This window comes from Cervus canadensis, chromosome 3, assembly GCF_019320065.1.
Source record: "Cervus canadensis isolate Bull #8, Minnesota chromosome 3, ASM1932006v1, whole genome shotgun sequence".
Lineage (NCBI taxonomy): Eukaryota > Metazoa > Chordata > Mammalia > Artiodactyla > Cervidae > Cervus > Cervus canadensis.
Window position 1 is genome coordinate 72,774,603 of NC_057388.1, and position 21,535 is coordinate 72,796,137.

The 21,535-nt window shown below is 51.2% G+C and overlaps 1 protein-coding gene across 10 annotated transcripts in view; it reads left to right on the forward strand.

Moving 5' to 3' along the window:
- Positions 1-2,300: 2,300 nt before the first annotated feature.
- Positions 2,301-21,535, forward strand: part of CAMK2B (calcium/calmodulin dependent protein kinase II beta) — a 93,358-nt gene continuing 74,123 nt past the window's right edge. For 3 of the 10 annotated variants that reach the window (XM_043463470.1, XM_043463471.1, XM_043463473.1), the window contains exon 1: positions 2,301-2,606. In XM_043463470.1, the coding sequence (XP_043319405.1) occupies positions 2,542-2,606 (65 nt within the window). In that variant the 5' untranslated portion in view covers positions 2,301-2,541. The remainder of the gene's footprint in view (positions 2,607-21,535) is intronic. The other 7 variants (XM_043463474.1, XM_043463475.1, XM_043463477.1 and 4 more) reach the window with 3 other exon arrangements.

Consider the following 21,535-nt stretch of genomic DNA (forward strand, 5'->3'; position numbering starts at 1 on the left):
TCCAGTGCTCACAAGAGCATCATGGAGGCCTCAAATCACACCCTTTTAGTGACTCTGACTTCTCATGTAAACTTGGTCTGGGCAGCCTCCCCACCCAGGTGAAAGGACCTCAAAACAGATACCCAGAGTGCTGTGGTGTCCTTGCCCAGTGTGGTAGGACGTTGTGCATGCGTGTGAGTGTGTGCTGGGTATGTAGTGTGTGACTGTGTGTTTGTATCTGTGTGTGTGAAAATAAAAGAGAAGCATCTTAATGGGGAAATAAGGTTTGAGCCTCAGCCACTTCTTGGCTGCGTGACATTGGACAAGTTACTTCAGCTCTCTGTCACTCTGCTGTCCCACCTAGTAGCATGGGAATCATGAGTATATGCTTCCTAGGGCTGGTTTAGAATTAGATGAGATAATATGTGTAGAATGCAAATATGTAAGTCACTGTCTGCTGTCATCATGATTTTAATGCCATTGTGTCGTGGCATGGACTCACACTGGAAGGAACGTGTGTGACCTTGGCAGCGTGCAGGGTCTGCTTGTAGCCTGGAGACAGCCTGATTTACTGAGGGGTGCAATTTTGTTTGGTTTGTTTGCTAATTGTATTCTATTGTGTGGGACTGCCTCCTTCTCCTTCCGGAGCTCAGAGTGTTGCAGATGGCCCAGCATGTGTGGGGAGAGGCCCCTGTGGGGCAGAACACAACCCCAAGAGCAAGCCTCTGTCAGTCCATGAGGGGCCTCCAGTCCTCCCCTGGCTGCCCCAGGAGAGGTGGGCAGCCGCCCATCGGAAGGCACCTGGGCACTCTGGTTCCAGCACTGAGGTCTGGAGGTGGTCTCACCTCTGCCCTGCTCTGCAGGGATCAAGGCCATGCCCACCATGGGGCCCTATCTGCCCCCAGTCCCGATCTCGCCTTGTCCCCTAAGTGTTCCTCGACCTCCAGCCCTCTCTTGGGTACAAGTCGGGACTGGTCACCACCTGGAGTACTCACCTGCCTGACAGCTGTGTGCCAAAGACATCCTGGTCAAGGAGGCCCTGGGCCCACCCCTGTCCCCTAATCCCTGCATTAGATCTTCTACCCAGGAGACATTTATTGTGGGTTCTGGAGCCAGCCCTGGATTGGCCACCAAGCTGAGAGAGATGAGCAGGACAGGCCCAGACCCTACTCCTGGGGAGCCCGCGGTGCAGTAAGTGGCTCGTAGCAGGGCAGCAGAACGACCCACATCCAGGGCTGGCAGCTGGAAGCTTCGTTTCCTCTGGGCCTGCCCAGGACTCACTCTGGCCCTCTCCTCTCTGAGGAGTGTGGGGGTGTGGAGCCCAGTAGATTGTCTTTGCTGAATTTGGAGTCCTGGTTCTAGATGGCCGCCTAGGTGTGGCCCTGGGAGAGGCTCTTCTGTGGGAAATGGGGTCAGTCCAACCTCTCCTGCCCCTCCTCCTGCTCACTTGTCCTCCTCTCCAGGGCCACTCTCAAGATGGACCATCTTCTTCCAGGCCAGAGCTGGGAGCAGGCAGGTGGACTATGCCTGGGAGAGCAAGAATGTGTACCTCTACCTGGGCAAGGGGGCTGTGAGCTCTCAGGACCCCAAGATGCTGACGGAGCAAACACTGTTCCCTGATTCAGGGACCTCTTTCTGAATAGGAAATGTCTGTTCCGGGGACCTCTGCTCGGGAGCCCCCAGAGCCGAGAGCTAGGAAGAGCGAGGGGCTGAGACTGTGGTGGAGCAGGCAGCCTCCACCCTTTCATCTAGTACTGTGTCCCCAGTGTGCACACCTGGTCTGGAGGCTCCTGGGTGGCTCTGCCAGGGAGCCTGGACCGTGTGGTGTGTGGAGGGGTAGAGACCCGGGCCGGGCAGGAGGGGTCCTGCAGCATCTCCTCGTGGGGGTGTCAGGAATGAGCCTGTGGAGGGAGGGCTCTCCCCCCCCCCCGCCCACCATGTGCACCTGCGTCCCCTCTTGAGGTCCAGGTCGAAGCAGCCCTTCAGAGGAGAAAGGGGGCTGGGTTCATTGCGTGCAGTCCCCGGTGTATGTGCGCGCGGCAAGGGAGTCGCCAGGAGGCAGCGGAGAAACCAGCTCAGGGAGCCAGCGGTTGCCCGTGTGCGTGGCCCCAGGCGCCTGGGCGCGGGTGCGGGTGCCAGCGCAGCAAGCGCAGGGCGCGGGCGCGGGTACGAATGCCGGGAGCAGGAGCGGGTGCGAGAGCGTGTGCAGGGCGCCAGTGCGGGTGTAGGTGCAGGCGCAGGGCTCAAGTGCGTGTGCGGGTGCAGGGCGCGGATGCGGGAGCGGGGCGCGTGCAGGGGGCGGCGGGCGGGGCCCGCGCGGCGGCGGCGGCGGCGGCGGTGACAGCGGCGCCCGCGCTCCCCGCGCGTAGGTGTGCGGCGCGCTCCTGGCGGGGACGGAGCGCGCAGATCTCGCGTGCGCTCGCCGCCCGGCCCCCGCTCGGCGCCGCGAGCCGAGGTGTCGCCCGCGCCCGCGCCCGTGTCGCCGCCGTGCCCGCGAGCGGGAGCCGGAGTCGCCGCCGCCCGAGCGCAGCAGAGCGCACGCCGAGCCCGTCCGTCGCCGCCATGGCCACCACGGTGACTTGCACCCGCTTCACCGACGAGTACCAGCTCTACGAGGATATTGGCAAGTAAGAGCTGAGGCGCGTGCGGGCCGGGCCGGGGACCCCGAAGGGCGCTGCGCTCCGAGGGCGGTGATCCTGGCGACCCAGACCCTCTGCGCCGCCGGCTCCGGGCGCACTGCGGCCCCGCGCGCCCCCGGCTGCTCCCGGCGCGGGGCCGGGAGCGCACGTCCCCGCGCGGCCTCGACCCCCGGGCCCCCGGGCCTGGCCGCCGGACAGCGGCGCGTGCGGCCCTACCGGGCCCTGTCCGGCACAATCGCCGGACCGGAGGCCCCGGCTCGAGGCGCGGGGCTCGGCGCAGCGGGGGCGGCAGCAGGTGTCCCCGGAGCGCCCGGCAGACGTGACGCATTTGGCGGCGGGAGGTCAGAGAGGAGCCGCGCGCGGTTTCGGCCGCGGGGCCTAGAGCGCGGGGGAGGGGGCGGCCCTGGCCCGGAGTGTCGTCCCAGGCGCGGGCCACGTTGTCCCCACCCCCACCGGGCGGCCGGGCGCGGGGGCGGCGGGACCTGCTCTGCTCCTGCTTCTCCGCGTGGCTTCATCTACGCGGGGGGTGCCCGTTGCGCTCCGCGCCGCGTGGGAACAGCCTCTGCTGTGGGTCCTCAGGGGATCTGGGGTTCTGAAGGCTTTTTCCCCAGATCATTCTGGAAAGAGGAGTCTGGAGAGCTGGGGGCTGAGATCAGGGAGCTGGGACCAGGTCACTGGGGTGAAGATGAGGAGGTGAGGTGGGAGCTTGATGGGCTTCAGGATCGTGGGGGTAGGTGGGGGCGCAGTTTCTGTAGAGTTATTTGTGGGGAGGCAATAGGACGGACTTTGAAGGCTCTTTTCAGGTAGGGCCTCATAGAGGGAACAGGTGGCTCCTGGGCTCTGCTCACCGATGTGAGCCGTGTAGAGCCCTAGATGGGGCTCTGCCGTCGGACTCTGACCCGAATCTGATCGGAGGCTCCTGTCCGGCCTGGGAGTCTCCACTCTGAATCAAGGTGGCTTCACCTGGCATGTCCTGGTCTGGCTCCAGAACTCCTGAAATCCCTCGGTTCCAGCTTGGCGGCGGGCAGAGCTCTCCTCTCCGCCATCCTCCCCCATCTCTCCGGCATGGTGGGGGCGCTGGCGAGGTTTCCTCTTACACCTCCAGCGGCAGATCCCTTTTCCCCTCTTTATTAAGAAACGTCTGTGGTGATTCCTTGTGTTGGCGAGGGATGCTGATCACTGATAATTGTGGGTGAGAGCTGGGAGGAGTGTGGGGGCGTGTGAATTCACCAGTTCTCCCTGCACGTGGGGGAGGATGGCAGTCAGGCCTGGGGGGCTGAGGAGTGGAGGGGTGGAGTGGAGGAAGCCCCTGATGGGGTCGGAGGAGGCTGGGCCCTGGGGACTCAGAAATTCCTCGCCCTCAGGTGGGGGCTGGTTGGGTGCCTGTCCCCAGGGCAGGGGGACCTGGAGAGCAGAGCAGAGAAGGGGGGGAGGGGTCCAGCACCCAGATTATATATACCCCCTGAGGCCCTGAGGAAGCTTCCAGGGCTTGTCTGGGACCAAGCCTGTGAGGATAGTGTGATGGGCTGGTGGTTCTCATATCGGGACAAAGCGGGGGGTGGCAGTGGGAGGAAGGTCACCCCATTCTAAGAGACCTTCTTGTTGTTTCTCTGTGCCCAGGCCCTCACGCCAGGCACCCCGGGTCCCCTTTGCAGAAGTGCCTCTTCCCATTCACCCCATCTCCTCCGCCCGAAGCTGGCTCCACTGACCGCTCCTTCACTTTTCCGTGAACCTCTTTGGGCCAGCGTCCCAGCAGGGTGGTCGTCCCAACCCCAGGCCTCTAGTTCCAGTGGCCACAACTGGTTGTCCTGGCTGCTGCCATCCACACCCACACTGGGGGATGGAGGTCCTTGGGACTGCCCTCGGGGAGGGTGTGGGGGGTGGTGGTAGACCCTGCAGTGGAAGCCAGGCTCCTCTCCTGTCAGCAGGAGTGTGAGCCGTTGTGGAAACGGAGCCGGGGGCTTGAGGCATGAGTAGGTGAGGAAGCGTAGCTGTTGAGGGGGACCAGGGGCCTGGGAGAGGAGAGGAAGGTACCCCATTGCTTGGGCTGGCCCAGCGCCCCTTGGCAGAGCCTCCAGTCACCAGGCCCTCTGAAGGATGCCCAGAGGCCTCTCATAGCCCCTCTGGGTGGGGAGGAGGCTGGGCCAGTGCAGGGGGAGCTGCAGTGGGGCAGGTGTCAGGAGGGAGGGTCCGGCACTGGGGCCACTGCCTCTGCCCAGGGCTGGGGTCCTCAGTGGCCATGTAGGCAGTTGTTGACAATGCCTGGCCTGCCCGACGCACAGTTGGTATTGCTTCCTGGTCCAGGTGGATGAGTCCAAGTTTATTTAAAGCTGCAGCCCCTGGCACCAGTCAGGCGACACTGAGCTCCCTGCCCGGGAAGGGCCGGGCCACAGGCCCACAGCTGCTCGCGTGACATGGCCACTGGCCTGTCCCCTTCCTGCCCTGTCCCTTCTCTACCTCGTCCCCACCACCCCCCGCCCAGCCCGCCGCTGTCTCTGTGCGGGATCGGCCCTTGGGGACCTGGGCTTTGGGTTCGAGGGCCAGGAAAAGCTGTTTTCTGGGGTTCTGCCCTTTCTTGCCTGGCCAAGGCATGGCTCCCAACAGCAGCATAGAGGTAGAGAGCCTTAACTTTGGCTTTAAGTTACAAACAGTTACAGATCAGGGCTGCGGAACCCTCAGCCCAACACTGAACTGGCCAGCAACATGGCTTAGAAATGTTTCATATTGGATAGATTTTTTTTTTTTTAATGGGAAGAACTTCTAGGAGTAATAAAATAAACACTTGTATCTCTTCTACCTGGAATTGGAAACTGTTTCTTCTTTTGTCATTTTGGCTTTCAGTTCAGTTCAGTCTCTCAGTCATGTCCGACTCTTTGTGACCCCATGGACTGCAGCACACCAGGCCTCCCTGTCCTTTAGAGTTCTTTTTTAAAAAAATCATCAGAAATAAAGCCTTACCAAGAAATGTTAAGTAACCATTCTCTGCCAACAACTGTGATGTGTTCAGATTTATCCTTTTAGACTCTTGGTTCATTTGCACACAGATAGATTCGCAACTAACATACAGGATTCTTTGGGGGTGTTTTCTTTTTAACTTTATATAAAAATGTGGAATCCGGCGCTTTCCCTCAGCCTAGTCTTCTGGCGTCTGTGTGGGGACACTGACCTTTCGCTGCTGCTCTGTGTAGTGACCGTAGTACCTGTAGTACGTCGTGTTCGTCTCCTCGTGGCAATCCCCGTGTTGCCAGTGTTTCTTCCAGTCCCACTGTGGGTTTGCTGGTGCCCAGGGGCGAGGCTTTCCTCAGAGTTTGTCTCTGGTGGTGGGCATGCCAGTGGGGGTCTGGACATTCTCCGTGTCTCCCCTGGGCCCACTCCCCGACAGCCCCTTTCCTGGGCTCCGTGCTGACCTCCTTGTCTGGCTGTTTGTTGGGTAGGGATTTTGTGCATTTTGTGTTCAGGCTCCCGGAGCTTAGACTCTGGGGAGTCATCCCCTTTAAAATCTGAGTGATCCCCCTCTCCAGGAGAAAGCAGCTCCCACATGGCTTTGGATGTAATTCAAGGGTTCATGGACCCCTCCCCTTGAGAGAAGGTGAGCCCCATTGTAATAACCTCTAAGTGGCACAGTACTTTGAACGCCTGATTTTATTTGATTCGAGTTGCTCGGGAACCCCCCCTCATACTCCCTCTCCCCATTTTATAGACACAGAGCTGCAGCTCAGAGAGAGTGAACAACTTGCCCCCGTCAGCCAGGAAGGCCCCCACTCCCAGTCCAGGGCGCCCCTATCCTTCCCAGCTTCCCCCGAACCTCAGGCAGGCCCCGAGCTGACCTTGGTGTGTCCTTGACTCTATCCAGTGTGCCCCAGTTGGGGGAGAGCAGGTCTTATCCTGGGGTGTGACCCCTCAGCGGGAGAATCATCACCATCCACCTTCTGTGCTTTCTTGACGTCCTCTCCACTAGCCACCAGCCTGCTTGGTGGTTAATAGATAAACTCAGGAAATTCAGAGCAAATCGACGGTGAGCCTCCTGAGCCCCAAAGCCTGGTTGCCAGGGAAGCGAGGACTCAGGTGGAGGAGGAATCACTGTGTTTGCTTTCTCCTGCCCTCAAGCACATTGGGTACTTCCTGCCCCAGGACCTTTGCCAGTGCTGTTCCCCCCTCCTCTGATGGCCCCACAGCTCATCCCCCTGGCCGCTCCCCTGGAGAGGTTCTCACGCCGCTTCCTGCTCCTCCCCTACCTCGCCTCCCTGCTTCTGTCTTCCCGGGTCACCGGGCACCATCTGACCCAAAGGCGGGTGGGTGTCTGGCCCTGCCCACAGTGGACTTTCCTGCACGCGTGAGGAAGGGGTGAGTCAACCTGCCTGTGGCTTCTGCCTGCTGGGCCGGGCCCCAGGGTTGGAGTCCAGATGCCTAATGTAGGGTATTTAGAGAAGAAGTCGCACATGTTGAGGCTGCTGTGAGATGCACATGAAGGTGAGGCTAGTTTAGTTACTATTGAACGGTATTTTTATACCATAACCTACTTTGCTGAGAGCTAAGAATATATCTTGCGCTTGCTACCTGCACTCTTTCTCTCCTGGTAACAGTCGCTAGCAATTAAATGGTGCTTGTTACATTAAGGTGCTTGATCTGTGAAATAGGTACCGTGATCACTCCCAGTTTGGAGAAGAGGTGCCTGAGACTCAGAGACGCTCCACACAGGGCTGGGGTTTGAGTCCAGGCTGTTGACTAGAATCCACTTTCTGCTTCTCTCAGAAGCTCATGACTCGACTCCATTCTGTGTTTTTAAAAGGCGGTTATTCCACTGGCTGACTCACGGCCCGCTTGTGGTCCACTCTGACTCTGGGCTCCTCAGGGTCTCACTTGTCCTTAACAGGCTGCTCGCCAAGCCCTCTTTGTGCTTTACCAGCACAAAGCATTGCCCTATGGCTCCTTTTTATAAAAACATCCTATGGTTTTTATAAAAACCATTTCCTATGGTCGTCCCTCTGTGACAACCAATACTCTACCCCCATTTGGGGCCAGCAAGGCTTATTTGATTTTAATGATTAAATAGACAACAGGGATAATATCTTAAAAGAAAAATCAATACATAACTATGTGCAGTAAATGTGACTCCTTCACACTCAAGTTTATTCATTCCACAGAGGAACCTGCACTGCCTGTTTTAATGTTAGTATAAGGTATGTGTGGTGTATATATGTACACATTTGTATACATGCATATACGTTACACACACACGTATATGTATATGGCTTAAAAACACGATGGAATCACCATATATGTGATTCTGCAGTTTGTTTGCTTCTAACACTTTTTCATGATGATCCCTCAGGTCAGAGAGACTTTTCTTACAGCTAAGTGCCTGCCAGTTCTCTTAGAATCAAGAGATGGATGTATATGTGGTGGCCTTATTTTTAAAACCCCAAATGGGGACCCGTTCTCTGACTAGCAAGACAGAGGGAAGAGAGGATGCTGTGTTTGAAATAGGGGCTCCCAGGGTTATCAGGTGGGCATCATCGGCGGTGGATGAAGGAGCACTTCTTGGTGGAACCCTGGGTTGGGGCACAGGGGTCTTGATCAAAAAGAAGCCAAGAACGTATTCCTCTCCTTTTTTTTTTTTAATTTGTGGGATCTCCCAAGAGCCTAGGCAAGAGAGATGCAATGTTGGATTTTCTTTCTTCTACCTAAAGTGCAATTCTATCAGAGATGGTTCCCTTAGAAAGTCCATATTGAGTTGCCTGGAATTTACCAAGTACTTTAATAAGAAAGATCAAGTGGAGGTGACATGAACAGCGTCTGCTCCCTGGAAACATCTTGTCCCTCCCACTGCTCTCTGAGGCCACCTGGTCCAAGGCAAGAGATGAGGCCTTTCTGGAGATCTCACATATATTTTCAAAATTTTTAATTCCTTCTCTCTCCCCGCCTCAAAATGGAATCCGATTTAGTTATTTTTAAAGCATCTTTCACAGCTGCAAGTCACTTTGTTAGTGTAGAAATGTAAAAATGCATTATGTATCAACTTGGTTTTCCAAAAATTACCATATTGGCATGTTACAGAGAAATGTATATTTTATTCATATAAAGACTGAATCTATTTAAAATGAAAACATCCTTATTGGCAGCTAGTGGTGTTCCTAGGTTCTTAACTTTTGGGTGGCCTTTGTCTCCTAGGTTAGAGGGTCACTAGGTCATTCAGTGGCCAAAACTCCTGGTGGACTGTTGTTTTTTTTTTTTTTGCATTGACATAATGATCCTAAAATAACTAAAGTTATGCTTCTTTGTTAAGCCAGATACAAGCTTTTGTTGAATTCAGGAACAGATTGGCAATAGCTGGGCATAGATTTAAGAACATTTTTTGGAGGATACATAAACCATGCTGTTCTACAGGCCTAATTTGAGAACCACCTCCTTTCCCTGCTTTATGAGCAGCCAGTGAGCCCTGCGGGGAGGAGATGCTGTGACCATTCCCATGAAACAGGAACACCCTCCATGGTGTTGGGCATACCCGGGTTGGTGCCCGTTTCTAGTGAAGAGCCAAGGGCGGTTCCTGCCTCCCTGTCACTCAGCCCACGCTGAATTCCAGGGCTTAGAACCATACCCATTGCATAGTAGTGCCCAACAGAGTGGCTTTATGTCACCCACTAAAAGACGGGGGCCCTTCAGGTGGTTGGGGGCAGGAGGTGCTGGTGGTCTCGGGGGTCTCAGATGCCTGGCCTGAGTGACCACCTGTCTTATGACCTGGTGAAGGGTGGCATGACTTGGGTGCTGGCCACAGAGCTGGATGCCAAGGGGTTGAAGCATTTTGCCCATTTCTTAGTGAAGTTCTTCATGTGGCTTTTGTTCTTGTATATTGAGGTGCAGCCTGATTTTCAAAGCCCTTGGTTCGATCTGGGACATCTGTTGGGGGCTTTCCGGGTGCAGAGTCCTGGTCTAGTTGGGAGCAGTACCTGCTGAAGAAGGCGATCAGGGTGGTGCATCCTAGCCCCCGGCTGCACCTGTAGACCCCACCCCAGGCCTGCTGAATTGGACCCAAGGAGGGTGGTTGCCCCTCAGTGATGATCAGTGGGCAGCACAGATTCAGACCCTGCAAGGGGCCTCTATGCCCAAGACCAGGTGCCTGCGCCTGCTCCCTCCCTGGGCTCTGTAAGAGCCTTACTTGACCATGTGTTTGGAATTTGCCTTCCTTTTTTCAGGCACTCGATATTACCCCTTGACCCTATCCAAGTCTTCTGGAGCAGAGCTTTCTAGAAGAAACAAAACTTGAGCCGCAAATGTCAGGCATATGTGTAATTCAAAATTTTCTGGTACGTGAAAAAAACCTAAAAAGGAACAGGTGAAAAGAACTTTAGTAGTGTATGTATTTAACTCAGTTTATCCAAAATATTGTTTCAACATATAACCAATACAAAAATTATTGTTAAGCTATCTCAAATTAAAAAATATATTGTTTTTGAAATCTGTTGTATCTTTTTACACTTACAGCACATCTCAGTGTGGACTGCCACATTTCAGGCTGTTAGGGCTACACATCGGCAGTGGTTACTCTATTGGACCGCACACATTTAGAGCTTTAAGATCATTCCTGTTATTATTATTGTTACTATTTGCACCGTTTCTGGTTTCTTTTGCTTTACTTCAGATTCCTTCACATATCCAGCAAATCTCCCTGCACACTTATCATTTGCCAGGCATTTTCTTCGTGCTTAGGAAACAGTGAACAAAGCTGAGGGTGCCTGCCATCATCGAGCTTATACTGGTGGCAGAAACAGGTGGTAAACCCTAAACAAATTATATGATGGGGTAGAAGGTGATTTATACTTCTGCTTTTTGGATTAAGGAAACTAAAGAATACCAGTTAGCAGGAAGGTTGTAGTTATAAAAACAGTGGTTAGGCCAAGAAAAGGAGAGAAACCTCAAATTGCCAAAATCGGGAAAGAGCGGACATTACAACTAATTTTATAGAAATAAAAGGCTGATAAGGGAGTTCTATGAAAGACTGTGTACCAAGTGAAAGGTAACCTAGATGAAATGGACAAATTCTTAGAAAGACAGAAACAACTGAAACTGACTCAGTAAGAAATGGAAACTCTAAATAGACTTGTAGCACTTAAAGAGAATAATTAATAAGTTAATAAATTTTTAATGTCCCCCCAAAAAAGTCCCTTCAGTTCAGATAACTTCACTGGTAAATTCTATCAAACGTTTAAAGAATTAATACCAGTCCCTCACAAACTTCTCCAAAAAATAGAAGAGGAAGGAATTCTTCCTAACTTACTCTGTGAAGCCAGTAACTACCCTGATACTAAGGCCAGAGAAAGACATCTTAAGAAGACTACAGACCAATATTCCTTTTAGGTACAGATGCAACATCCTCAGCAAAACACTAGGGAAACAAATCTAGCAGCATGAAAAAGGGTTCATTATGAGCAAGCAAGATTTATTCCAGGAATAAAAAGTTGGTTCAAAATACAAAATTCAGTCAATGTGATATGCCATATTAACAGATTAAACAAAGAAAGTGTATGATCATTTCAATAGATGCAGACATAAAACATTTAACAAAATCTAATACCTTTTCCTGCTAGAAACACTCAACAAACTAGGGTTAGAAATGAATTTCTTCAACTTGATAAAAGGCCTCTATGAAAATGCCACAGCTAACATATTTAGTGGCAAAAAACTGAATGCTTTCTCCCTAAGACCAGAAACAATCAAGAGTGTTCTATTCAACATTGTACCGGACGTTCTGGCCAGGACATTTAGGCAAGAAAAAGAAATAAAAGGTACCCAGATAGGAGAGGAGTAGGTAAAACTACCTCTTTTTACAGATATCATGATCTTGTATAGAGAAAATCCCAAGAAATCCCTGAAAAGCTATTAGAACTAAAAAATGAATTTAGCAAAATCACAAGATACAAGCTCAAGATAAAAGAATGCGTATGTTTCATTACACTTGCAATGTTCAATCCCAAAATAAAATTAGAGGGAAAATTCATATTTTAAAAGAATAAAATACATAATAAGAAAATTTTAAAAAGGTAATACAAGAGTTGAACATTGAAAACTACAAACTACTGTTGAAGAATATTAAAGATCTAGATAAATGGAAAGATGTTTTATGTTCATGGATCTGAAGACTTAATACTGTTAAATGGCAGTATATGCCAAGTTGATTTATAAATTCAATGTAGTACCTATTACAATTCCAGCTACCTTTAAAAAAAGAATAAAAAATTAAAAATAAAATTTGTAGGTAAATGTAAAGGGTCCAAAAGAGCCAGAACAATTTTGAAAAAGAACAAAGTTGGAGGATTCCTACTTCCTGATTTAAAAACTAACTATACTGTTACATCAGTCAAGTCAGAGCGGATATTGTCTAGCATAAATGTGGGTATAGTGTGACTAAAGGATAAACACATAGATCAGTGGAATAGGATTGAGAGTCTAGAATAAACTCATATTTCTATGGTCTGTTGATTTTTTTTGACAAGGGTGGCAAGACAATTCAATGGAAAAAGAATAATGGTTCCTTTAACCAGTGGACAAATGGGCATCCATGTGCAAAAGGATGAAGTTGGAACCCTATCTAATGCCTGATACAAAAGTAGATAGGACTTCCCTGGTGGTCCAGTGGTAAAGAATTCATCTGCCAATGCAGGGGACATTAGTTTGATCACTAGTCTGGGATGATTCCACATGCCATGGGGCAACTAAATCAGTGTGCCACAACTACTGAGCTTGTGCTCTGGAGCCCACAAGCTGCAACTACTATGAGCCCATCACCACAACTACTGAAGCCCCGGTAACCTAGAGCCGGTGCTCTGCAACAAGAGAAGCCACCGCAGTGAGGAGCCCATGCTCTGTAACTAGAGAGTAGCCCCCACTCTCTGCAATTAGAGAAAAAGCCCTTGCAGCAACAAAGACCAAACACAGCCCCAAATAAATAAATATTAATAAACAAACTTTTAAAAAGAAATAAATAAAAACAAAAAAGATATATTAGTGGTCAGGAAGCAACAGTTAGAACTGGACATGGAACAACAGACTGGTTCCACATAGGAAAAGGAGGACATCAAGGCTGTATATTGTCACCCTGCTTATTTAACTTACATGCAGAGTACATCATGAGAAATGCTGGGCTGGAGGAATCACAAGCTGGAATCAAGACTGCCGGGAGAAATATTAATAACCTCAGATATGCAGATGACACCACCCTTATGGCAGAAAGTGAAGAGAAACTAAAAAGCCTCTTTATGAAAGTGAAAGAGGAGAGTGAAAAAGTTGACTTAAAGCTCAACATTCAGAAAACTAAGATCATGGCATCTGGTCCCATCACTTCATGGGAAATAGATGGGGAAACAGTGGAAACAGTATCAGACTTGATTTTTTTGGGCTCCAAAATAACTGCAGATGGTGATTGCAGCTGTGAAATTAAAAGACGCTTACTCCTTGGAAGGAAAGTTATGACCAACCTGGATAGCATATTTAAAAGCAGAGGCATTACTTTGCCAACAAAGGTCCGTCTAGTCAAGGCTGTGGTTTTTCCAGTGGTCATGTATGGATGTGAGAGTTGGACGGTGAAGAAAGCTGAGCGCCGAAGAATTGATACTTTTGAACTGTGGTGTTGGAAAAGACTCTTGAGAGTCCCTTGGACTGCAAGGAGATCCAACCAGTCCATCCTAAAGGAGATCAGTCCTGGGTGTTCATTGGAAGGACTGATGTTGAAGCTGAAACTCCAATACTTTGACCACCTGATGTGAAAAATTGACTCATTGGAAAAGACCCTAATACTGGGAAGGATAGGAGGCAGAAGGAGAAGGGGATGACAGATGATGAGATGGCTGGATGGCATCACCGACTCGATGGACATGGGTTTGGGTAGACTCTGGGAGTTGGTGATGGACAGGGAGGCCTGGTGTGCTGCGATTCATGGTGTCACAAAGAGTTGGACATGACTGAGTGAGTGAACTGAACTGACTGAAGCACACAAAAAGATACTCAACATAGTTATCTCAAAATGGCCTAATTGTAGGAGCTAAAACCAAAAAATTCTTGGAAGAAAACTTAGGAGTCAATCTTTGTGCCCTTCAATTTGGCAATGTTTTTTTTAGGTACAACACCATAAAGCACAAACAACAAAAGAAAAATAAATTGGACTTAATTAACATTAAAAAAATTTTGTGCTTTAAAGGACACCACCAAGAAAGTACAAAGACAACCCATGGAAGGGAGAAAATATTTGCAAGTCATATATCTGATAAGGAACTTGTATTTAAAGTATTTTAAAAGCTTACTGCCTAACAATAAAAAGACAAATGACCTAATTAAAAAATGGGCAAAGGACCAGAAAAGATATTTCTCCAGAAAAGATATACCAGTAGACCATAAACACACAAAAGTATGCTCAACATCATTAGTCATTTGGGAAATGCAAATGAAAAGCACATTGAGATCCCACCTCATTTCTACTAGAATGAGTAGAATCAAAAAGACAATGTCAAGTGTTGGTGAGGATATGGAGTTGGAACCCTCATATGTTACTGGTGGGGATGTAAAATGGTGCAGCTGCTATGGAAAACAGTCTGACAGTTTCTCAAAATGTTCCCTTCCTAGGTATGTACTCAAGAGATATGAAAACATGTTCCCAAAGATATACAGATGGGCAGTAGACACATGAAAAGATGCTCAACATTGTTAACTATTAGAGAAATGCAAACCAAAGCTAAAGAGACTTTCCTGGTGGTGCAGTGGTTAAGAATCTGCCAGCCAGTGCTCAGGGGACACAGTTTGATTCCTGGTCCAGGAAGATCCCACATGCCGTGGGACAACTAAGCCTGTGTTCCACAACTGCTGAGCCCAAGCGCTGCAACTACTGAAGTCATGCACCCTGGAACCCATGTTCCACAGTAAGAGAGAAACGACTGAAACAAGAAGTCCATGCACAGAATAGACGTGCAACACCTGCTCACTGCAACCAGAGAAAGCATTTGAACACCACGGAAGACCCAGCAGAGTCAAAAATAAATACATACAACTTGTTAAAAAAAATCAAAACTTCAATGAGGCATTGCCTTACACTAGTCAGAATGGCCATCATCAGAAAATAAATGTCTATAAATAGTAAATACTAGAGTGAGTGTGGAGAAAAGGGAACCACACTGTTGGTGGAAATGTACTGGTGCAGCAATTATGGAGAACAGTATGGGGTTCCTTAAAAAACTGAAAATAGAGTTACCATAGAATCCAGCAATCTCATTCCTGGGCATATATCTGGAAAAGATGAAAATTCTAATTAGAAAAGATCATGCACCACAATGTTCATAGCAGCATTGTTTACTATAGGCAAAACTTGGAAGCAACCTGAGTGTCCACTGATATAAATGGATAAAGAAGATACTGTACTTATATACAGTGGCATGTTACTCAGTCATGAAAAAGAATGAAATAATGCTATTTGCAGCAACATAGATGGACCTAGAGATTCTCATACCGAGCGAAGTCAGACAGAGAAAGACAAATATCATGCAATACGACTTATGTGGTGTATGTGGAATCTTAAAAAATGATAAATGAACTTATTTACAAAACAGAGGCACAGACATAGAAAACAAACTTAAGTTACCTAAGGGGAAAGGAGCGGGGGAGGGATAAATTAGGAGTGTGGGATTAACAGATACACACTACTATGTATAAAATAGATAAACAACAAGGACCTACTGTATAGCACAGGCAAATATTAATATATTTTACATGTGGGGAAAAAAGCTCACATCCACACAAAAACTTGTTCATAACAGCATTATCTACAATAGCCAAAGAGTAGAAACAAACCACATGTCCATTAACTGATGAGTGGATGAAGAAAATGTCATTCCTGCACAATGGGGAATTATTTGTGGAGTGCATTATGAGTCCACTTGTGTCTGAGGGCAGGGTCCACAGTGCTATGGCCAAGACACAGTGAACCATCCCCCGGCTCCCTCCACCCCAGCCTGGGCTCCATCTCACCCCGGGACACCTGTCAGCATGCCCAGAAGCAGCTGAGAGCTGCCTGGGAGCTGGAGGCTGGAGGCTGGCATGAGCTAGACAGTGGGGAGTGAGAGGCTGCGAGGGGAGGCCCACAGACCTCCCCTCTTACTCTGCCACATCTTGGTGTTTCATTTCCCACGGCCTGGACTGGCTTTGGGTCCAGAGTGGTCTCAGAGTGGACACAAGACCATGGTGAGCAACAAGCGGCCACACCCCCACCCTGCCCCCCGACCTAGACCGTGCGCTTGGACACAGCTCCTGAAGGTCCCATCCTCTCAGCTCTCACCTGGCCCTGACTAGGGGAGGAGGGTGATGCCGGATGGGTGCTGGAGGGTGAGGCTCCTCTGGGAGCAGGAGGGGTGGGTCCCAGTGGGTGGGGTGATGGGTGAGGGTGGAGGAGGAGGACAGGCTGTCAGTGCGATTGGCAGTGATGGGAAGGGCTGGAGTAGGGGTGGAGCCCAAACCCCAAACCCCCGGCTCTGTGATTCCGGGATATCTGGTTGCCTTCTTTCTGGGCCTGCCCTGTGCTCCTCCTTCCTGCCTTGGTCCTCCCCACCGCCTCTCCTTACCTCCTTCTCTTCTCCTTGGCCCCTTTTCCAGGCTCCCATGTCTCCCACTCCTTCTGTCTCCTGGGGCACCTCCAGGGCGGGCTGTGAGCCCTGCTGGCCTCATCCCCAACTCCCTGGACGAGGAAGACCCCTGAAGTCCAGGAGCCAGGAGTCTCTAAGAGCAGGACCCGGCTGGGAACCCAGAGGCCAGGTGCCGCATGGGGTGAGGGTCCTCCCACCCTTGGTGGAAACCAGTGCGGGGACAGACCCCACTGGAACACCTCAAAATCAGGGTTCCACTTCGAGGGACCAGTAGGTGCCTTGGCTTCAGCGCTTTGGCCCTGGTGTTGATCTGTGTGCTGGGGCTCTACTTGTTTCTGTCCTGAGTGGTCCCCTTGGGACAGTACCATGCATGATTCCTGGACTGGGACCTGGGTGCTGAGGCCAGGGCCCCAGCATCCTTGTCATTCCAGTGTGGGGTGGGCTGTAGGGTCCCCTCATCCATGCCCCTTCCTTCCCTGAGGGTCTCTGGCCCCTCAAGTCTGGGTGGAGCTGTGGAGCAACAGAGAGACTTCCAGCTTGCAGACCATAGTGACTCAAAGGCAGTGCTTTTCATGATTCCTCTGCGGCCTGAGAGTGGGCACATTTGTACAATTGCATTTTTATTTTCTGACCCATGAACAAATGCTCATCTTGACTGATTGCCTGAGGGACATACTGCCTAGGACGGCCTGTCTTGTGGCAGTTAAGCTCTCTTTTCTGCCTCAAGTTTAGACTTTTCTTTCCTTCCTCCTTCATCTGCATACAGGCTCTTCCTGGTATGGCGACCAACGGTATCCCCTTCATTTTGCTGGCTGGACCTTGTAGAGCAGGGACTGGGGGCTGGGTTGGTCCATCCGTTTCCCTTCTCCTCTCCTCTCCTTACTTAAAGGATGTTTCGGGGTCTCTCCATAAAGAAGGCTGAGCACCGAAGAATTGATGCTTTCGAAGTATGGTGCTGGAGAAGGCTCTTGAGAATACCTTGGACTGCAAGATCAAACCAGTCAATCCTCAAGGAAATCAACCCTGAATATTCATTGGAAGGACTGATGCTGAACCTGAAGCTCCAATACTTTGGCCACCTGATGTGAAGAGCCTACTCATGGGAAAAGACCCTGATGCTGGGAAAGACTTGAGGGCAGGAGAAGAAGGGGACGACAGAGGATGAGATGGTTGGATCGCATCACCGACTCAACGGGCATGAGTTTGAATAAACTCCGGGGTATAGTGAAGAACAGGGAAGCCTGGTGTGCTGCAGTTCATGGGGTCACAAAGAGCTGGATGCAACTTAGCGGTTACACAACAAAGGGGTCTCTCCTGAGGCCGTCCTGGGGTTGCCTTCTCTGGTCTCCCCATTCTCAGGCTCCTCTGCCGGTTTGAGCTGTCACCTGAGTTCCAGTTCCCTCTGCTTTCCCATCTCCTGCATCTCCCAGTCCCGATGGTCAGTACAGACACTGGGTGGGGTCTGGGTCTTGCTCTCACTGGGGACTTCTGCGCATCACCTCTTGGAGTGCACAGGGTCTTCACCTTGCTTCCCCACTGGGGTGCTGTCTGTGTGGAACCCCTGCACAGTCTCCAGGCTCCGCTGTGCCTAAGTCAGCCTGGGGCTCCCAGGTGAGTGGACACCGAGGCCTGGGCTCCGTGTGGCAGGGGCGTCCAAGTGGGTCCTTACCAGCAGGAGGGGACAGTCACGAGTGTGTTCTCTTAGGAACAGTGGGTGGGTGTCACATCCCTGGGCAGAAGAAGGGTCACCTCTTAGAGCCTCAGTCTCCTCATCTGTGACGGGGGTGTGTGATCATGAGGTCAGTCACACAGTGCAGAGCTTGCCACGTGGCAGGGAGGGCAGAGCCCACGCCAGGCCTGGAGGCCTCCGACGCTTCAGCTTTCTCTGCACTGTCTCTGGGGCCAGGGCCTGGGAGGAGGGGCCGGGGTGACCATTAGGAGGACACAGCCCAGAACTGAAGAGGAGGCTGTCCAGGACACAGTGTGGTTGGCACTGTGGACCAGCCACTTTTCTGTGCCCAAACCAAGGAGGGTGGTTCCAGGCCAGGTGGGACGAGGAGGACGTCCATGGGCAAGGCAGGCATTTCCTGCCTGTTGGGTCATCTCTGCCCTGGCCTGGCCCACAGATCAGGGACTCTGCCTATGCCTGGCAGCACTGAGCCCATCACAGCTGTTCTTTTCAGTTCATGGTTTTCTGTCTGGGGTTGTTATGCTTTTTTTCTCTAAATGTTTCTTGTTTGTCAACAGAGGTTGAGGTATGCCACATGGTTCTAAAGGCACTCCTTTTGAAAATCTGATTTTAAAGTTAACAGGACAAGTACAAGTCTCTTTTACTTATTAGTGCTTTCTTAAGACATACGGCTACACATCCTACCAGTCTTCCTCTTTTTTTTTTATTGTGGTAAAATATATATAACATAAAATTTACTATCTTAACCATTTTTAAACGTGTAGTTCAGTGGTGTTAAGTACATTCATGTTGTGATGTTACCAGTACCACCATCCATCTCCTGAACATTTTTATCTGATTTAGAACTGAGACTCTGTCCCCATTAAACATCACCAGCTTCCCTTTCCCCCGACCCCTGGCACCCACCATTCTACCTTCTGTCTCTGAATTTGACTGCTCTGAATGCCTCATGTAAGTGGAAGCACACAGCATTTGTCCCTTTGTATCTGACTTACTTCACTCCACATACTGTCCTCAAGTTTAACCCATGTTGTAGCATGTATCAGAATTTCCTTCTTTTTTGAGGCTGAATGATATTTGTTGTATGGATGGACCACATTTTGCTTATCCATTCACCTGTCAATGGACACTTCGGGCCTTGCGGCTGTTTTAAAGGACATAAGATATGGTTTCCTCCCACTGGCCACGACTCTTCAATACTGAACTGTGTGGCTTGGGCCACCATGTAATCTCTCCAGGTTCAGTTTCCCCCGCTACAAGCCAGGAAAGTGAAAAGTGAAAGTGTTATTCACTCAGTCGTGTCTGACTCTTTGTGACCCTATAGACTCTAGCCCACCAGGCTCCTCTGTCCCTGGAATTCTCCAGGCAAGAATACTGGAGTGGGTCACCATCCTCTGGGGATCTTCCTGACCCAAGGTTTGAACCCAGGTCTCCTGCATTGCAGGCAGATTCTTTACCATCTGAGCCACCAGGGAATCCTGATAAACCAGGAGGTTTGGGTCAAATGACCTTCTGGGGTCCCTTGTGGCTCCATGAATTGACTGTGGAAATCCCGTTTCCTTCCTCTGAGACTTGCTGCAAAGCTCACCTGTCAGATGCTCGGGTGTCTGTGGGCCAATCACATAGGTATTTGCATTCCTGGAGAATACAACTTAAGGAGGATGCAGTATGATTGACCTGAAACATAAAAGAAAAACAAGTCCCTAGAGCTTTAATGGATATGCCCACCCCCTCCAGGAAAAAGGAATCAAATGGCCACAAAGCTCATCTTCCTAAGTTCCAGATCCTGTTGGGTCTGGGCCACCATGGGTGGTGAGTTGCCGTCCGTGTTCAGAGCATCTGTCCAGGCAGGCAGTGCTGCTCCCATGCCCGCCCAGATGCCCCGCCTCCCGCCAGGGCCACTGAACCTTCCAGTCACTGTCCCTCCTCCCTTGTCTGCTCCTGCTTGTCCTCCGTGAGCTGCGCAGCCTCAGCAGTAATTTCAGGCCCCCAGGGGGTTGACTCAGTTCTGTCCCCGTCGGTGACTGCCTGGCACTGTGACGAGTGGGGCGGACCTGGCTTTGAAGAGCTGCTTTTGAAGGTTGCTCTGTGGGCCGCTGGCTCACAGACCCAGGCTGCAAACACGGTCCCAGCTGCTGCGGCTGTGTGTGCATTCAGTGGTCCCATGGCTCCTGAATCGGACCTTGGTCCATCGACGGTCACACAGGGAGGGCAGCCACGTGGGCTGCTTTCTGGGCTGCACTGGCCCTTACAGTGGTGCTGGGCGCATCCAGCTGTGGGGATGCCGGCCAGGTTCCATGGCCCTCTAGGGTGGCCCCTGAGCATGAAGGTAGCAGATGGAGGCAGAGCTGGAGAGGACCCTGGGCTCAGGTTCTGATAAGGGCATCTTAAGAGCACAGTGGCCCTGAAGTGATGTCAGTGTCCCCAGATCAGGACAGGCAGCCTGAGGTGGGCAGGTGGGCTGACCGGGACCCCAGCAGAGCAGGTGTGAGCTGCTTCTCATTGGAAACTCCCGTACCAGCTTCCTTGGTGCCTCTGCTGGACCTTCCTGGGCCCGCCTGGCCTGGCCATCAGTGGAGGGCTGCTGACCATGGAGATTCCTGGGGGCACACACAGCCTCGACCTCTAGCCTTGGGGGTTCTGACACTCCCAAATTCAGATTTCTTTTTGGACCAGAAACCTGAGGGGGTGAGCTTTTCCCCTCGGGGTTCACATGTACACCCCCCACCCCAGAACCCCTTTGCCGAGGCAGCAGGTCTCTGCATCTGTGGGGTGAGGCGGGCGGGCAGCTTCCCAGAGCCTCCTAGCTGAGCACCTCCATGGCCATACAGTTCTGTCATCTTCACAATCAAGGGGACTTTTACTTCCTTCCCATAATATGTTCAATGCTTCTGACCAAGTATTTGGTGGTGAAACAACTTGGCCCTCTCTGTCCAAGTATCTGTGAGTCCCATGATGTGACACCCTGCCTCTGTCCAGAGCACCCCAGATGGCTGGACCAAGGGCAGGTGTGGGTGTCCAGGTAGGGCCAGGACCTTCTCTCTGAGCTGGTTCTTCTGATGGAAAACAGGTGAAAAGTCCATAACGGTTCTGGGAACCTCTATGGTCACTGGTGTCTGATAATGCAGGGTGAGTTGACTTCTGCTTCCTGGGTGCTCGAGGGGGACATCCAGGTACCCCAGGTAGGCATGGGGCTGGGAGTAAGGAGAGGAGGGCTGAGACCCAGGATGAGGGCCTTGAATGGGGTGCCTCATTCACACAAGGTGGTGGAGGCCCCAGGCCTCCCCAGGCTGCCCTGCCCCCCAGCTTGTCGCCAGCTTCCCTTGACGAGCTGGAATCCTGTGCCATCAGGATTCTAGGGGCCAACAAGTTCAGACCCAACCCTGCCCTTGAAGCATCCCAATTTATTTCAGGGGCCAACAAAAATGTGCCTTGCTACCTCACTCCCAAGCGTGCAATAAGCCTCCTGCTCCTTGCAGGTGGGCCACGGGGGCTGCATGCGGTGAGGAAGGGTTGCCTTCACATATAAAGAGGTCCTACAGGTCAATAAAAAAAGAGCTAAAATTCCAACTGACATATGAAGGACCTAAGCAGGCAGCTCACAGAAG